The 18,909-nt window shown below is 37.9% G+C and overlaps 3 protein-coding genes across 4 annotated transcripts; all 3 read right to left on the reverse strand.

Annotated features, from left to right (window-relative positions):
• Nucleotides 1-2,350: 2,350 nt before the first annotated feature.
• LOC141906439 (uncharacterized) lies at nt 2,351-5,823 on the reverse strand. 2 transcript variants are annotated; one of them, XM_074795741.1, is made up of 4 exons: nt 5,598-5,823; nt 4,458-4,568; nt 4,286-4,348; nt 2,351-2,470 (listed from the first exon to the last, which is right to left on the reverse strand). In XM_074795741.1, the coding sequence occupies exons 1-4, from the start codon at nt 5,737-5,739 to the stop codon at nt 2,463-2,465; spliced, it is 324 nt and encodes a 107-aa protein (XP_074651842.1). In that variant the 5' UTR covers nt 5,740-5,823; the 3' UTR covers nt 2,351-2,462. The 2 variants fall into 2 exon arrangements, with proteins under 2 accessions (XP_074651842.1, XP_074651841.1); XM_074795740.1 differs by lacking the exon at nt 2,351-2,470 and having other exon boundaries at nt 4,159-4,348.
• Nucleotides 5,824-11,390: 5,567 nt separating this feature from the next.
• LOC141906209 (uncharacterized) lies at nt 11,391-11,820 on the reverse strand. Its single transcript, XM_074795449.1, has 2 exons — nt 11,651-11,820; nt 11,391-11,572 (listed from the first exon to the last, which is right to left on the reverse strand). Exons 1-2 carry the CDS (start codon nt 11,790-11,792, stop codon nt 11,391-11,393), a joined length of 324 nt encoding a protein of 107 aa, XP_074651550.1. The 5' UTR covers nt 11,793-11,820.
• A 1,282-nt stretch (nt 11,821-13,102) lies between these two features.
• On the reverse strand, nt 13,103-14,906 carry LOC141906398 (uncharacterized). The gene is made up of 4 exons (XM_074795667.1): nt 14,772-14,906; nt 14,269-14,443; nt 13,637-13,990; nt 13,103-13,471 (listed from the first exon to the last, which is right to left on the reverse strand). The coding sequence occupies exons 1-4, from the start codon at nt 14,781-14,783 to the stop codon at nt 13,104-13,106; spliced, it is 909 nt and encodes a 302-aa protein (XP_074651768.1). The 5' UTR covers nt 14,784-14,906; the 3' UTR covers nt 13,103.
• Nucleotides 14,907-18,909: the final 4,003 nt, after the last annotated feature.

The raw sequence follows: 18,909 nt of genomic DNA on the forward strand, positions 1-18,909 counted from the left end.
GAAAAGTGTCATTTTTAGAATTTTCCAGGAAGAACCCCAAACCACCCTTTAATGAGCTTCACCGCTAGCATATCATTGAGCAATAATCTTTAAGAATATATATACCGGCTGGATCCGCCCCTGTGCTGGTACAGACAGTACTGTATTCCGATATTAATATTCATGACACTTAGTACTAGTGAGTGATGGTGATGGTTATATACTCTGATACTAAATGTATATACCCAGTTTTCTGAAAATGGGACCCAGTTTCTGAAACATAACTCTGGATACTGATCTGAACTAGTTGACATGTTTTTCACGCGGTACTCTGGTACTGGTACGCTGTTATGGGATGTTCAAAAATGAATACCAGGGTTCCATCACAATGATCGCAAAGATGTCCGATTCTAAGAACGGAATGAGTGATATTTGCCAAGCTAATTGTAGTTTGTATGATTATTGACATTGCTGATGATAATCCTAATTTAAAGCAATTGCTGATCTTAACTGAATGTTGTGGCGAATATGTAGTTTTATTTTTGTAGAGAATAAAATTTTTTGTGACATCACGTGGAGTCACGTGATGCTTATCAGTTGTCAGTTACTCTTTGCCTCCGCCCCTCCTGACAACGTGGTTAAGCATTACCTCGCGATCCTACAGAGCGTAGAAGCACGAGAAGGACACTTCGTTTCACCGACTTCAATGTCATTTACAGTAATAAATGACCTTATATCAATCAACTACATGTCTTGTTTATTTTGCTTCAAACAAAGCTCATCCTCGCTTGCCAGGGGTCAGGTATCACTCCCTACCTCGCTTCCACCAGCCCCCTGGCCTCACGAAGCGTGATTTCATTACTCCCGCTGTTGCGCATGACGTCATATATCGATTTGCGAAATACTTCCTTGTTCAGTAAAACGTTCGCTGATTAGTCTATTTAACGGGAAAACCAATAGAAGCCTAAAGTCGTTTGTTACAAGCGCTGTGATTGGTACGACCGGATTCTGGTCGGCTAGTAACGACTCCAACGACTCGTGAGGTCAAGGGGTTCGGCGAACAGCTTTAGCGTATAGTGTGTTCGAATCCCTTGACGGGTGAAGATGAACAAAGCTCGTCGTTTTCCATTTCTCACGGAGCGAGGATATCATAAAATGTTACGTGTATTTGAAAAATTACACTTGGACACTGTTCGATCTTTTCATCTGTGCATTTGGATGTGCTCGAACTAATGTCCCGAGTTGGATAGAATCCACTTATGAATATTCATAGGAGGATAGATTTAAATTGTACTTAGGGATTTTACAATTCGACTTGGTAAAGAAGAATATTCCCTTTTTACCACAATTCAAAATTGCTTTGCATCGAAACTCGTAAGAAGCCCTATTGTGTGAATTTCTTCGATGTTACATTGTTTTCCGATATCATGTAAAAGACAAATACATATATATATGTCATACGGCAGTTTAATGTTTTTCACACGTTGCTTATTCGGGGAAGAGACCAGAAATGTCTAATGATTTGATTTCCGTTGTATTCATCGGTGAAACTGAAATTTTGCAAAATGGAAGGTATTTTGCAAAATGGAAGGTATGAATATACGAGTACGAATCACTGAAACTAGTACAAGCATAAAGAGATATCAGTTTTTTGTCCACTTGGGACTTAAGTCCCAAAGGGGTTATTGCGTTCACTTTTCGTCCGTCTGTCCGTTCGTCCGTTCAGTTATTTTGGGGAGTTTTGAAGACGATTTCGGTGGATTACTTTGAAATATCTATTTGGTTACACCATGCATCTACCCTAGACGCACCTGCAACCCAAAAACTGGCCCGATCGTTTTCAACATGGCTGATTGGTTGCCACTGTTGTACACCAAAATCAGCATTTTTACACATTTTTTCGAGGAAAATTTTGAAGACGCTTTAATCAATCTTCTTGATGTTTCATGTATGTATATCCTCACGAGTCCATCGGCATAAGAGCAGTCGGGCACAACAAGATTGCCATCCTGTAACCTCGTCTTGCCCAAAAAGTTCATTTTTGCCCGAATTCGGAGTGCATTGGCCACGTAAAATATTTTTCAAAGCTCCGAAACAGAATTGAATTTACTTTTACTCGCACGAACGAGTTTATTTTACCTTTTTCGGAAATGTTCCGCGAAAATTCTATACCTCCTCAATAAGAACCACAAAAAAACTAGATCCTTTATATAGAAAAATTCAATATTCAATCCTCGTATTCGGAATTTTTTTCTCAACTGCCCTTTAAGTATATTCACACTCGAGTCGTAAGTAGAGCTATTGCTAGAATTTATTTGGAGAAGCTTTAAATTACCTATATTTTCAACTCGGCAGCGAATTATTGACAGTCCCAATATGATTCAGTAATACAGTTACAGGAACGTATAGTCATACACGTCAGCTATATAGCTCTACTGCTAAAGGTCCATAATCTAATAGCAGTTGTTCTCCAAATGTAGGAGTTAATGACCTGAAAGATTGATGTGAAACATAAGTTTTTTAAGTGCACTGTATTATTCAAAATGATCACGATACATGAATGTAAATGAAGTATTCCCACAATAAAATCCTTTATGCGATGAAATTTATTCAAATGAAACCACAACATTTCGGCTGTTGACTAGCAAACATCATCGGGTGCAATGAACGGAAAATGACGGGACAAGGCACATAAACTCACAGGATATTAATAGAAGCTATGCTGTCAGAAACTAAAACAAACAGACCTGGCAATATTTCTATAATCATTGTATCTATAGGTAACCACGGATAAGAGTGTTTTATTCGACAACATGACCATATAAACCCCAGGTAGATTGATGAGACGTGGGAATTTGTATCATATAACATGGGGTATCCGAAACGTAAATAATCTAATGCCAATATTTGACGTCAGAAAGATGCACTTTCCAACTTGGCGTCCAGGGACACCATGCCCACTTGGGAAGTGGTTTCAAATGCTCAACAATCTAACAACTTCAATATATAACGCCCCCTGGTGACCATATACAAAAACCAATGACCTTTAAACCCACCACAATCATAGAACATGTCAGCAACTACGATTTTGTTATTGATTATGATAACAAAATATGCCTCGTTACCAATTTAATATGAAAACACTAAGTTACTCTACTATTCGACGCCCCCTGGTGACCATATGCAAAACCAATAACCTTGAAACTCACCACAATCATAGTGCATGTCATGAACTACAACTTTGCAATTTATCATGGTAACAAAATATGCCTAGGTACCAATCTAATAAGAAAATACTAAGTAATTCTACTATTCAACGCCCCCTAGTGACTATATAGAATAACTAATGTCCTTAAAACTCACCAAAAAGATAGGAAGATGTCATGAGCTACAACTTTGGAATTGATTGTGGTAACAAAATATGCATGGGTACAAATATGATATAGAAATACCAAGTGATTGTATTATTCAACACCCCCTGATGGCCATATACAAAAACCAATGACCTTGAAACTCACGAAAATCATAGAACACGTTATGGGCTACAACTTTCCAACTGATTATAGTAACACAATATGCTTAGGTATCAATTTAATGTGGAAAAAACTTTTTCCCACCTACGAATGAGTACTGATGATACCAAGATGGCCGCCAATTGCGTCATAATTGGCTGATCAAAAATACTTGTCACAAGTATAACACATCCCTTTCCAAAATATACCCACCACAAATTGCAATGAGGAATGGCAAACAAGTAGGAAGCAACATGACCCAGAATTCCGGTCAAAATTGACATTTTTGGGCACTAAGAAAGATCATAGCGAAATTGATCGAAGCGTCTTCAAAATTTTCCTCAAAAACTTCAAAAATGTGTAAAAAGTGCTGATTTTGGCGAACAACAATGGCTGCCAGTCGACCATCTTGATTCTGACAGGGCCAGTTTTTGGGCTGAAGATGTGTCTAGGGTAGATACATTTGTAACCCAAATATCATGACATTACATTGAAGCGTCTTCATAACTTCCCAAAATAACTGGATTCCATCTACGGATTGACAGACGGACGTACGAACGGACGGACGACGGACGTAAGTGAACGCAATAGCCCGCTGGGACTACCAAGTGGGCTAAAACAAAATATCAGAAATATCAGAATGACTATCATTGAATAATTTCTTACGTTCTATTTTAAAAGGCATTCTTCTGTAGGGCACATTATTATGCAGTTGAAACTCAGTTTCTAACTAGACAAGAGAGCTAAATGAAAGTTTCTGCACTTTGAACAATACGCTTATCAACAAGAAATACCTTTTCCACCGCCGATCACGTAAACATCTGCTTTTGATGGGGAAAGCTTCCCATGGCAAATTCCTATAAAATACAAGTACATATAACCATTATCAACGTTAGATGTTCAATTAAGAAAAAAACCTCTGTTCTGATCGTAATACTTCAAACATAGTTTCATTTATGAGCATACCCCCAATTCTTCTTCCATAAACTACTGTTAACAGTATGACGAATAGTACTATAGCCATTACTCCGCAGACGATCAGAATGACGTCACGATCAACGTTGTCTAATATTCCTTCTACAACAAAATAGGGGTCCAGGGACACCATGCCCACTTGGGAAGTGGTTTCAAATGCTCAACAATCCAACAATTTTAATATTCAACGCCCCCTGGTGACCATATATAAAATCCAATGATCTTGAAACTCCCCACAATCATAGAATATGTCAGCAGCTATGATTTTATAATTGATTGTGATCACAAAATATGCCTCGTTACCAATTTAATATGGAAATACTAAGTTATTCTACTATTCAACGCCCCCTGGTGGCCACATACAAAATCCAATGACCTTGAAACTCACCGAAATCATAGAACACGTTATGGGCTCAAACTTTCTAATTGATTGTGGTAACAAATTATGCTTAGGTATCAATTTAATGTGGAAAAACTTTTTCCCACCCACGAATGAGTACTGATGACACCAAGATGGCCGCCAATTGCACCATAATAATGGCTGATCAAAAATACCTGTCTCAGGTATAAAACATCCCTTTCCAAAGAATACCCATCACAAATTGCAATAAGAAATGGCAAACAAGTAGGAAACTACAGGACTCAGAATTCGGGCCAAAATTGACATTTTTGGGCATTTAAAAGGTCCTAGGACGACCATCTTGGGTCCGATCGACCCAATATTTGTTATGCTGATGGGCCCTTGGGGGTTCAAATATATACGAAAGATCAAGGTAATTGATCCAAGCGTCTTCAAAATTTTCAAAAATGTGTAAAAGGTGCTGATTTTTGCGAACAACAATGGCTGGCAGTCGGCCATCTTGATTCTGACAGGGCCAGTTTTTGGGCTGAAGATGTGTCTAGGGTAGATACATTTGTAACCCAAATACCAAGACATTACATTGAAGCGTCTTCAAAACATCTCAAAATAACGTCTACGGACGGACGGACGGACGGACGGACGGATGGACGGACGACGGATGAAAAGTGAACGCAATAGCCTGCTGGGACTAAAGTCCCAAGTGGGCTAAAAAGGCAAAATGTGCAAGATGTAGCCGTGAGACTGTAGAGATTCCGGCAAGCAAACTATACCTTCGACTTTGATAGCGGTAACGTGTCTCGAATATAGGATGTTGCCATCATCGTCAGCAGACTTTACTCTATAACTGTAGAAAGCGTCGCAGTCGATGCGTGCCTGCATCTGTCCAATCAACGACGAGAAATTGTACGTCATACAACACCCGGATGTCGCTACAGTCTGATTGCTTACGCAACAAGTCACAACACTGACAGTGAAGTGTTGTTTGATACGTTCCGGTACGCTTACTGTCAATTTCTTGGAGGATTGGAAAATAGCCATTGAATCGATTAACTTCATAGTCGAATGCGATTGTGATGTTAAAGGTGTCTTATCTTAAATTTTAAGGTGTAGAAGGTTTCTTTACAGAAACGTATTTATAATGTGGTAATGAACTGAATATATACATATAATTACAAAATAGGCAGTCAATACATACCTTTGGTTTTGACGAAAATTGACTCAGACGGATAAGCAGTCGAATAACTCGATAGAGAATACCGGCCTTTTACCCTGATTTCGTATCTACTGGATGGATGCAAACCAATCAAATGTGTCTCAATTACTGTAGTGTGACTTTCTTTGGTATTTGCGAAGATAGGTGTATTCGTCCAATTACCACTTCCCACCAGACGGTATTCAACCAGAAAATATAGACGTCGCCGGGAAGAAAACGAGATCCAAGAGATCTGAACTGCTTCAGATGTTACAGATAAGACTTGCAGGTTTTTTGCTAAACTCTGGGAAGCTGAGAATAGAAATATTAAGTTGAAGTCGACTCCCTTGGCGTGCAGCGGGATGTTCGGTCTCAACTGATAAATAGGTTTTTTTCTATTTTCTCGCGCAATAAGAGATGAGAAAGAATTCAGAAAGCGTTTTTCACGAAATAAATTTCGCATTATTTGCATGTATGTTTCTGACTTTCGCACGGGAAAATGGTTTTTTAGCGTCGAAAAACGTATATCTATGTTTAAACAAAAGTTTTAAAAAATTTTGAAACTAGAAGTTTTAGTTTTAAAACACTTAGATATCATCAAGTCAAATTAGTTCAATAGATATCCCAGGATCGAACGTACTCGAACTTTCACATTAAAGAGCTTATATTATAATCATGTCATCTCGCAACAAGCAAAGTCAACGGACCAAAAAAAAGGCATAAGCAGAATGACAATGATATGCACCAGTTTCAGTGATCGTCCTTACCTGGAGCGATTAACTGTATATTGAAATACGAACGCAAAAGAGTCGTCGTATTCTGAAGATAGCATGAATAATTTCTATAATCATCCAATGTAACTGCCTCTATCCGTATTCTCCATTGCCCATAGAATGATTTCTTTCTACGTCGGACTCCCCAGTTCGTAGGTCTGACTCTAACGACGCGTTTTTTACCGAATCGACAGCAACTGAATAGCGGGCGGTCGGCGGTTCCACAGAATAAATCGGTTACGTCATCCGTGTTCATTTGATGATAGAATATTTTGAATTCAGCTTTCTCTCCGATGAAGTATTCTTGTATCAATGTTGAAGCCGGCGTATATATATTTGGTGGTTCTGAAAAAGAATATTCAACATTGTACAGTTCCACTTGTTCGTTGTACGAACTACCTTTAGAATTACCATTTTTTCCATCTACACAGACATGGATAAGAAAAATTGTTGATGAGTAAAAGTGAAATTAAATGGCCCGGTATTACCCACCAATGGACTGAGAGAATTATATGCACAAAAAAAAGAAATTTACGTAAATATATTGACGAATGTACCTGACGGAAGAGGACATGAGAAAAATTGTTTTTTGTTTCTGATTTAAATGTCAATAAAGATGGCGACACGTATATTCTTGATTCATAATTCGAACGTATCTACTTTCATAATTCATAAATCAAACGTATCTACATATTTTGATTTATAAATCAATCATATCTCTACTTTCTAATTCATGAATCGAACGTATCTCCGTTTCCTAATTCATAAATCGAACGTCGATTTCCCTTTATTCGAAAATCGTACGTATTTCTGTTTTTCAATTAAAAAATCGGAAGAGTTTTTTTCATTCGAAAAGATTGCTCCGGGACAGCAGTGTTTTTGAGGCTTCGGAATGTATTCATGGTTTGATGAAAAAGATTTTTGACGAGATGTATCAGTAAATGGGAAAAATGTATTTAGATTACTTAATCGATTTTCTGACGAGTTATACTGTTCAAAAAAATGTCTGAAATATTTTTTAACTTCATAAATCAGAACAAAAAACATTTTTTTCTAATGTCCCCAGTACGCTTCCGTACAAATGTACAGAATAGACTCAAAACTAGATACTTACTGTCACACGGCACTAACTTTTTCCGATCGCTTTTACAGAATACCTTAACCGTTATTCTGCGTTCGTCGTATCCCGCTCTGTTCTCTTTGTAACACATGTACCGACCGCTGTCGTTTACTGCAATAGCGGGGAAAACGAGCTTGCTTTTATTGTCGATTCTGACTGGTTTCGCTGATATCGGCCCTTCATTCCTGATCCAGTTGTAAATCAATGGTTTCAGAACGTACGAATAATCACCATCACAGATGAGAACCAATTCCTGTCCTCTTTCCACGATGATAGTCCGGTAGGACGCGTCTCTGACCCATTGGAATTTGGTCGAAGCTACCTCGATATCTGCTCCCCCGGGACCGACTAGAAATCGTAAATGAATGATTAATTCAAGGAATTCTCATGAAATTGACTTATAACGAATCACCTCATAAGGAATAATGTAATTTCTTAGATATGACGTACACTAATGTAATCAAGAAAATTAAGAATAATAGCTTATAATAGCTAATAAGTCCTTATCACTTCATTTGGACTATATCTAATCATGAAATATGAGATTATCTCCATTTTCATCAAGTTTTACTGCATATATAATCTCCTCGGTGTTCAACACAGATTAATGTGATTTCTGTTCAGAGTTCTTCTTATACTACGGTTTAAAGAAAGAATTACCGATTACTGGAACTTCCACCGATGCTAACACTATGTCATTATATTTACACAGCCATGTTCCGCCATAGTTAGTCATCATTTGGCGAATGTGAATGCCATACGTCTGCCTCCAACCCCAATCACAATCACCATAAATATCGTGGTAGTAAAGAAAATAATCTTTTCTCGTCTGTGCATAGAAATAAGCGTAAGTAAATCTAATGAATCTTGGGCCTAACACCTTAAGAAAGTATTAGATACGTTTTGAATATTCTAAGAGTACGATTAAGAATGCTGGCATACGTCGTAGAAACTGTTTCCACAAAATCTCCGTACAGTATAACGTTAATGTATATCTGAGAATTTTGAGTCATAGGACAACTGGCTTAATTTTCTCATATACACCACGCTAAAAGGAGCATATGTGTTAATCACACAGCTTCAAGGTGTGACATGGCAAGACCGTTACAATGATACTACATGTCTATTGGAAACTTATTGTGGTTGTGAGATGTTCCATAATCACTTGACATTATCAGAGCTAAATTCAGAGCACTTACGTCGCATTCCATTCTAGTGTAATTGACTTCATACTTGGTGACATTATCGCGAATTTGAACCAAAGAGATCTGTTCACCGCAAAAATCTTCCTTGTTATCGACAACGCAATGGATCCATGCTTCTTCGCCCCATATGGTTTCTTCTGCAGGTTTCACTCGCATAGACATCTTTGAGAACGGTTTACAATCATCATCAGGCCCTTCATCTAATAGGGATCATCATTCAATATCATTCAGATATATTGGTCGGTTTGGCTTAATGAGGATTGACACTTTCTTCTAGCTCTATGTGGTCAATTCGACATTCATTTTGAATTATTTTGATTCCGCACTCTAATCAAACTTTGGAAAAGCTTCTGGAGTATTGAAAACTCTACGGTTAGACCTTTATCCGTCAATAAGGTAGCGTGGTAAATATGCATAAAGATCATCAAGAAATGTCGATGTTCAGATTAACCGTATTATTTGAGTGTGGCGCATGGTGTGGCCAAGGGATTTGAGACGGAGGTTCCCATCTGGCCATCTCATTTTCATGCCATGGGGGAAAAGAAACCTGGAACCTGTCGATTAATGCTCAGCAAGTAAAGGAGTGAAAAAAAATAGAATTACTTACTTACGACCTCTTCCACGCATATGAACAACCATACAATAATAACACTTAAAAAACGATTCATCCTGTCACCTCTAAAACAGATCTATAATTGTCAAATGCCTCACGTTCGTTAGTTAAATTCTGGTGTTCGTATCCCGCTGCTTATACTCGATTTGACAATATGGCGCATATACTACACCAGAACTGTATGGATTTGCTACTGCAGAAAAAAACAGCGCATAATAAAATGGTCACTGGTGATGGAGATGGCAAAACAATTTTAACCCAATCTGTACGATTCCATTCCGGGTTCCATATATTCCGGGAAATGAAAACAACGAATCTGTTAGTAGGCCTACGTGGAAAAGTAGATACAACGGTTGCCCTGATGAAAAGGTATTGTTCCACGCGTACCTGACTCGTGAGAAACTAATATGTGATAGCTAGTACTACTTGGCGGTTAGGTAAAAGTGATGTTTCAGATCATTGAACATATGAGCTGCCATTACAAGAGTGTATCCAAAATCCGTTCAAGGTTTGCAGCACAAAACGTAACATCCATTAAACGATTCGGTACTGGGGCATAGCCAGGATTACACGTGGACGCGACCCCATCGTCTTTGTATTTAAGGATTTCTTTGAAAAAACATCGATGGCGAATCGCGAACTATATTGAGAATTATTGACTCAGGGGCGGATCTAGGATTTTCACAGAGGGGGCGCTCTTCTAGTCATCCGCTCGAAATATTTGAAAAATTGGTCTGTTTGTCATGCATTCTTAGTGTCTTAACTCACTCCTTGATCATCCTATATATTCAAAATGTACCTTGTACTTTGAAATGTAGCAATGGAAAACTGAAACTTATAATACGGAGGGAAATTTTCGAGGGGTGCTGCAGCACCCAGAACACCCTCCCCTCCCCGGATCCGCGCTTGTCAGGCCAGAAAACATGTAGTAACATCCAGTAAGCTGGCCACAGGTAAAAACATTGGTTATGTAAAATATTTTTCAAAGCTCCGAAATAGAGACGAATTTATTTTCGTTACCTTTTTCGCACATTTTCCACAAAAAGTGCTATACCCCTCCACCACAATAACAGGAACACTTGGATCCATTATATACAAATGGTCGACATTTATTACTCAAAATCGGCCAGTTCTCTCAACTGCCCCAGCTAAGTCTTAAGTTCTACAAGAATCTATTTGGAAAACCTTCGATTTCCCTGATTTCAACTCGGCGACAATGACAGTCCCAACATGATTCAGTAATAAAGTAACAGGAAAGTACAGTCATACACGTCAGTAATATAACTTCCTAAACGTTCATACATCTAATAGCAGTTGTTCCCCAAAATGTAAGAATTAATAACCTGAACGATTTGATGTTAAATATAAGTACATATAAGTATAAGTGCACTGTATTATTCAAGATACATGACCATGAACATAATATGAAGAAGTCCTGCCATAAAATCTTTCATTCGATAAAATCTATTCAAATGAAACCACAACGTTTCGGCTGTTGACTAACAGACATCATCAGGTGGAATAACCAGAAACAGACGTGACAAAGCATATAAAGGTCGGGGCCGGTTGCATAGTCATGACATGCATTTGATGGGGAAAACTTCTCATGGCAAATTCCTATGAAATACAAGAAGACCAACATATAACCATCGCTAAGTGTTTAATTCAAAAGAGCACACGAACTTTTTTTTGATCGTAATGCTTTGAACATATTTTCATTTATAAGCGTACCCCCAATTTTTCTTCCGTAAACTATCGTTAAAAGTATGACGAATAGAACTATAGCCATTACCCCGCAGACGATCAGAATGACGTCACGATCAATATTGTCTAATATTCCTTCTACAATAAAAAAAAAGGCGAAACGTACAAAAAGTACGTAGCCGTGAGAATGTAGAGATTCCGGCATGCAAACTGTACCTTCCACTTTGATGGCGGTAACGTGTCTCGAATATAGGATGTTGCCATCATCGTCAACTGACTTAACTCTATAACTGTAGAAGCCGTCGCCATTGATGCGTGCCTGCATCTGTCCAATCAACGACGAGAAATTGTACGTCATACAGCATTCAGTTGTAGCTGCAGTCTGATTGCCTACGCAGCAAGCCAGAACACTGACAGTGAAGTGTTGTTTGATAGGTCCCGGTACGCTTACTGTCAATTTCTTGGCGGATTGGAAAATAACTACTGAATCAACTAACTTCAGAGTCGAAGGCGATTCTGATGTCAAAGGCGCCTTATCTGAAATTTCATGGTGGAGGTTATCTTATAAATAGGTATATGTAATATGGTGACGAACTGAATGGGGTACCCGCACCGCCACTGTGGAAATCGAGGATACCACGTATGGCAGGCGAGGATTCATCCGCGTCCGAATTCTTCTACATTTCAATTAAAACTGAATGAACTTTTCTCAGAAATGAATCAAGTATTTATATAAGAACTATACCGATATATGAGTATGAAAATGAATTTATTGTATATTTGGTGGGTGCTGTGATAATATATGGATTCGGGAGTCGAAAAATTCCACTGAAAATGACCTATATTTTTTGACAAGACCTATTGCTCGTCACGCCATCTAGTGGGATAGGTGGTGTTGCGGGTTCCCTATTGAATCACAATATAGGCGTTCAATACATACCTTCGGTCTTGACGAAAATTGACTCAGATGGATAAGCAGTCGAATAACTCGATAGAGAATACCGGCCTTTAACCCTGATTTCGTATTTACTGGATGGATGCAAACCACTCAAATGTGTCTCAATTACTGCAGAGTAACTTTCTCGGGTATTTGCGAGGATAGGTGTATTCGTCCAATTAGCGCTTCCCACCAGACGGTATTCAACCAAAAAAATCTTACTTCGCTGTGAAGAAAATGTGACCCATGAGATCCGAGCTGCTTCGGAGGTCACAGATAAGATTTGCAGGTTTTTTGCTAAAATCTGGGATGCTAGAAAAGAAATATGACAAATGAAGCCGGTTCCCTTGCCGTACTGCATGTCTTTTTCTCAAGTAACATTACATCAAAAAAATTCACAAAATGTATGTTTTCATGAAGAAAAGTTGCTATTTCTTTTCGCAAGATTCGTTTTTCGCATTTATTTGTTTGTATGATTCTGATTTTCGGAAGGGAAAAAATTGTTTTCTAGCGTCGAGAACGCTAAATCTATGTTTCAACTATATCTTTATTTGAAAGCACTAAGATATTATCAATCAAAGGAAATTAGTTGGAATAAATTTCCCAGGCTCTAACGTACTCGGGCGTTCACATTAGAAACATCATATATGTATGTTCATTATATCATCTCGCAACAAGCAAAGTCAACGGACCAAAATAAGGCATAAGCAATGACATTGATATGCACCAGTTTCAGTGATCGTCCTTACCTGGAGCGATTAACTGTATATTGAAATACGAACGCAAAAGAGTCGTCGTATTCTGAAGATAACATGAATAATTTCTATAATCATCCAGTGTAATTGCCTCTATCCGTATTCTCCGTTGCCCATAGAATTCTTTCTTTCCACGTCGGACTCCCCAGTTCGTAGGTCTGACTCTAACGACGCGTTTTTTACTGACTCGACAGCCCCTGAATAGCGGACGATCGGCGGTTCCACAAAATAAATCGGTTACGTCATCCGTGTTCATTTGATGATAGAATATTTTGAATTCAGCCTTGTCTCCGATGAAGTATTTTCGTATCAATCTTGATGCCGGAGTGTATATATTTGGTGGTTCTGATGAGAGCAAAAATATGTTCGCTTGGAACGGAAGTCGTTTTGAAAAAATTAAATCAAATGGCCCGGTATTAGCCACCAATAAACTGACAGAATGGTATGCAAAAAAATTAATCTAACTTGATTGACGAATGAATAAGATAGACTCAATGAAAAAGAACTTACTGTCACACGGCACTAACTTTTTCCGATCGTTTTTACAGAATACTTTAACCGTAATATCGCGTTCGTCGTATCCCGCTCTGTTCTCTTTATAACACATGTACCGACCGCTGTCGTTTACTGCAATAGCGGGGAAAACGAGCTTGCTTTTATTGTCGATTCTGACTGGTTCCACGGATATCGGCCCTTCCTCCCTGATCCAGTTGTAAATCAATGGTTTCAGAACGTACGAATAATCACCATTACAGATGAGTACCAATTCATGTCCTCTTTCCACGATGATCGTCCGGTCGACGGCGTCTCTATCCCATTTAAATCTGGTTGAGGCTACCGCGATTTCTGCTTCGTCCGGACCATCTAGAAATTGTAATTGAATGGTAAATGGATGGTGAATTAAGACAGTGTTCATGAAGACTATGATTTTGACTATTACCTATCTAAGGAATAATGTAATTTTTTAGATATACTATTTAGGTAAACTGATACAGTATAAATAATCAAGAAAATCAAGAACGTATGCCCGTTTCTTCATTTGGACTGTTTTTAATCAAGAAATAAAGAATTATATCCTTTCTCATTAAGTTTTATTCAATATCTCTTCAGTGTTCAGTATACGTAAACGTATGATGATTTACCGATTACTGGAACTTCCACTGATGCTAACACGATGTCATTATATTTACACACCCAAGTTCCGCCATAGTTACGCATCATTTTGCGCGTATAAATTCCATACATCCGCTTCCGAGCCCATGCCCGTTCACAATCACCATAGATATCGTGGTAGTAATGAAAATAATCTTTTCTCGTCTGTGCATAGAAATAATCGTTATTGAATATAATGAATAAGCCTTGCAACTTTAGTCTTTCAAGTTATAGGTAAGTTTTATTAATCTAATAGCTAGGACGATTAAGAACACTATACGTCGTAAGAAATGTTTCGAAAAATTTTACGACTTATGCCATTGTTTATCTGAAAAAATTTGATTCGTCGTTACATACTTCAAGGTGTGACGTGGACGTAGGTTTCATTATCATTTATATGACATAGCCTTTATCTCCAAAATGGGTATGGCATACAAGTGAATAAAAATTAACTCATCCAAGGAGCTACAATAGCTAAATTCAGTGGACTTACTTCGCATTCCATTCTAGTGTAATTGACTTCATACGTTGTGATGTTATCGCGAATTTGAACCAAGGAGATCTGTTCACCGCAAAAATCTTCCTTGTTATCGACAACACAATGGATCCATGCTTCCTCGCCCCATATGGTTTCTTCTGCAGGTTTCACTCGCATAGACATCTTTGAGAACGGTTTACAATCATCATCGGGCCCTACATCTAATAGGGACCAAAATGCCAACTATATTGGGTGATTTCCTCAATTTTAGGGTCGACTTCTTTTTACTCGATGGTTCAATTGTGGTCAACTCAATCTTAATTTTTAATTATTTCAATTCTGCACTACGATTAAAATTTGGAACAGGTTTTGGAGCATTAAATACCCTCTAGCTTTATCTTTGAATAAGTAGAATAACACCTTAGAAATTGGTTCTTTCTAGAAATATCAAGGTTCAGATCATGAATGTGGCATGGTGTGGTCGAGTTGTATAGCTGTCGGCCATTCATGGCCTAATCAACCCAGGGTTTATGTTTTCTATTTCTGGTTGAGACAGAGTGTCCCCTAGACTGGCTCGTAATTGTCATGTGACAAAAAGAAATGAACCTGTCAATAATGTTCTCAGTGCAAGTCTAAAGAAAATGTAAAAATATAGAATTACTTACTTAGGACCTCTACCACACATATGAATAACCATACAATAATAACAGTTTCGAAACAATTCATCCTGTCATATATCTACATATACATAACGGTCATCAGTTCGTGATCAGTTTAATTCTAGTGTTCGTATTGCTGATTATACTCGATTTGTTAATATGGCGCATATATACAACTGTATACGCGAACTGTGTGTGTTTGCTATTGCAGAAAGCCGCAAAAGGGTCACTGGTGATGGAGATGCCAAAATAATTCTAAGCCAATATGTACGTTAATTGGTATAGTGGTAAATTAGATACACGGGTAGACCTAATGAAAAGCCAATGTACACGCACCTGACACGTGAGCAACTAATGTGGACGCTGCATTTCAACTCCTGTGACCAGAACTAGCAAATGGCCGATCACGTCGAGTAGAAGAAATGTAACCGATTTCCCTGACGGCGCAAATGCTGTTTTAGAGTATGGAACTTGTCAGCGGCTATTACTCGATTGATATTCATCAATATTCACCCGATGTATCGGATGAATATTAATGGTCCCAATTTTTCCTTCTCGTTTTTCTAAGAAATTTATTCTGTCAGATATTTAGTCAGATTTTTTAAGTCGGAAACTCGCCGAAAAAAATATTTTTGGTCCAAAATGAAATATCAGTGAAAATCACACATCGAAAGTCGGAGGGTAATTTTCATCTCAATTGCAGTTTGCATTCTTCCCGTTCCGACCCCTGTTCCTGGCTTGAAATCGACGACACATGTCAAAAGTCGTTATTCTAGTTATGCTCGTGCATTAAAATACAAAAAGTAAACCCGAAATGTTTCAGTGTTTTTAAATAATTTTTGCAGATCTTGATTTTTCCGTTAATAACAGAAATTAATCCTTAAGTCGTAGTTTTCAGGAAAAGGCTCGAAATCTGGCTTATGTCAAATCTTAAGTCGGAGGATTTTCCTTGATCCCAAAAGATCCGACTTACGCAAGGTTTACTGTATTCTTTTCTCAGGTCATTATAAAAGATTAGGTACTGGGGCGTAGCCAGGATTTTCTGTGTAACTGGTTCAGTTTTTGAGAAAGTGGAACTTGCACATCCTACCTTTGTTGAAAGAAGTCGCGATGCTGACAAGAGGGTCTTGGGGCCCCTGAGAATTTTTAAAAAGAAAAGAGACAAGGAAGTAACTTTTCAAAGGGTGAAAGTAAAACAAAATGTATCCTTTAATCTTCAAAGAATATTTTGGGGCCGAAATACAATGTAACTCTTTTTTGGTGGGAAGTGCAAAAAATCTCCCCGCTATCTATCTAGGCTACGCCTCTGATATGTGTGCTGCCTATATTCGAGTAACTGGGTCTAACGCATGTTCATCTTTTTGTAGTGCATCTTGGTTGAGAAGGTTTATGCAAGAACATATGGACATGCAGTAGTTGATTTGAATGTTCACGTTACACCTACATGATAAGTTTAATAATTACATCATATGATAGTTAAGACAATAAAAGATTGACGGAATTAATTTCACGTCAAATGAACTTTACTATCTAGCTTCAAGTAGTTTCTGTTGAGTTACAACATTTCTTCAGCGTGCAAAAATCGAGTACTTTTATTATGTAGTATATTTCCATTCGTGATTTCGCTAACCCAAAATTTCCATTGTAAAATTATCGATAACTGCCTTATCTGAAATTTTCACCTTGAACAGAATTTCTTTATTTCTGGAAGTGACTATGGATTCTTTCGCTGTCACTTCACTAATATAAGTCGGTGAAGTGGTCGTATTATGTTTCAATCTTACATCGTTGACGTACAGAATCCCGTCAGTGCATCTCACCATTACCCATTTCGAACCGCTGACTAGTTTTCGATCAACCAGGTAGTAATTCATTCTTTTCGATGGTAAACTCATACACCCAGCTTCGTATTTACCATGCTTCCAGATTGCCATGACGTATTTGGTGTAAATGCGCACGATTCCATCAGTCGCGCGGATGAAAAACGAAATCGAGTAGTTCTTCATACCGGTAGTGATTTCATCTGTTTTACTGCCAAAGCGCAGGTAAATACGGGACTCTGGAGACAATAGAGCCTGGCTCATATTGATACCCTCGGTCAGAGTAGGTTTGACTGTGTTTCGACCGTCATCTGCGGTCATATTCGTTCCCTCTCCGAACACGATACCTCGGTCCGCGTCGATTTTTTCAAAATCGAAAAAATAGTGGAATCTGCGCAACGATGCTCCTGCACCTGAAAATTGTTTTGGACAAATCGAACACCCTCATTGACCTTGAGTTTTATATTTTTTTCATTTCAGTGGTACATACAGTGGAACCTCGTTAATGCAAATCCTATGGGAAAAGCCGGTGACCTTGTATCAAATGTTCGTATTATCCGAACCTAAATTGATTTGAATATCGTAGTTAAGACATGCTGGAAATCGTCGTAAATACCTGCTTTCTTCTCAAATAGAATCGTATCAACGAGGTTCGCAACTGTATGTAGATTTGGAGCTTTACTGAAAGGTTACCATACATAGGCATGGTCGAGTTGTAGAAGAGAAACTATTCTTACCGTTTTGTTCTTTCTTGAGAAATCTTTTTTTATTTATCTGAATAAAGAATAAGCAAAGATGTCGTTAGGTAATCTTATCATAATTTCACCGAATTGGTTAAGAGAAGAAGAGGGTCATCATTGCTACGCAGATTTAGATTTACACATATACGACAATCTGTATAACCACTGGCCAATCAAGTAGACTAGCTCTATTGGTCTACTGGTTAGCACGCTTGCTTTCTACTTAAAGACCTAGGTCGATCCCCGGGCCGGTGAGTGCCCGTAATTTCACTGTCACTCCTCTTTATCGTTACATTGGTGGAGAACCTGAATGATTTTGGTAATACCTCACCATGCATGGGCAACAGGATAAAGAAATTATTATAATGATATATATACATAATATAAATAATTTATAGTAATATATGATATATATAAAAACCCGAGGATAGCCGAAATTAGAGGAGGGCAGCGTTACGCATATGCGACAAGCTGTAACCACTTGGAGCGGGATCTTAACAATAGTAGAATAGTACGCAGATACGATGCATTTCTATGTAAATTATATACGATCGTAAAGATTTACTATTCTATCGCTATCCAAAAAAGGTTTTCTACTATTCTTCTATTCTAAAGGATAGTCAGAATAGTTGGATTTAAAAATACTTAACTATTTTACTATTTAATCGACGATTTTTCTGATTATGACCAAAACTATTCTAACGATCGTTATGATCGAGTACGATCGTGATAGAATAGTTACTTTTCTACTATTCTATTATTCTAAAGAAATGAAAGAATATAAATAGTAGGATAAGTACGTAGAATAGTAGAATAGTTAACTATTCTTAAAGAAATGAAAAGATAGTAGAAAAGGTAAGTAGAATAGCAGAATAGTAGAATAGTAAACTATTCAACTATTATAAAATCCCACACCATTATGCACTGCCACTTC

This window comes from Tubulanus polymorphus, chromosome 5, assembly GCF_964204645.1.
Source record: "Tubulanus polymorphus chromosome 5, tnTubPoly1.2, whole genome shotgun sequence".
Taxonomy (NCBI): domain Eukaryota; kingdom Metazoa; phylum Nemertea; class Palaeonemertea; order Tubulaniformes; family Tubulanidae; genus Tubulanus; species Tubulanus polymorphus.

Bases quoted from the DNA above. Each gene is read 5' to 3' on its own strand.
- LOC141906209 (XM_074795449.1), bottom strand. From the start codon at position 11,792: ATGACGTACAATTTCTCGTCGTTGATTGGACAGATGCAGGCACGCATC. The intron at 11,573-11,650 runs GTACAGTTTGCA...TTTTTATTGTAG, and splicing joins TACCGCCATCAAAGTGGAAG to AAGGAATATTAGACAATATT.
- LOC141906398 (XM_074795667.1), bottom strand. The intron at 13,991-14,268 runs GTAAATCATCAT...TACAATTTCTAG, and splicing joins AGTGGAAGTTCCAGTAATCG to ATGGTCCGGACGAAGCAGAA. The intron at 13,472-13,636 runs GTAAGTTCTTTT...TGCTCTCATCAG, and splicing joins AAAGTTAGTGCCGTGTGACA to AACCACCAAATATATACACT.
- LOC141906439 (XM_074795740.1), bottom strand. From the start codon at position 5,739: ATGACGTACAATTTCTCGTCGTTGATTGGACAGATGCAGGCACGCATC. The intron at 4,569-5,597 runs GTATAGTTTGCT...ATTTTGTTGTAG, and splicing joins TACCGCTATCAAAGTCGAAG to AAGGAATATTAGACAACGTT. The intron at 4,349-4,457 runs GTATGCTCATAA...TGTATTTTATAG, and splicing joins TTATGGAAGAAGAATTGGGG to GAATTTGCCATGGGAAGCTT.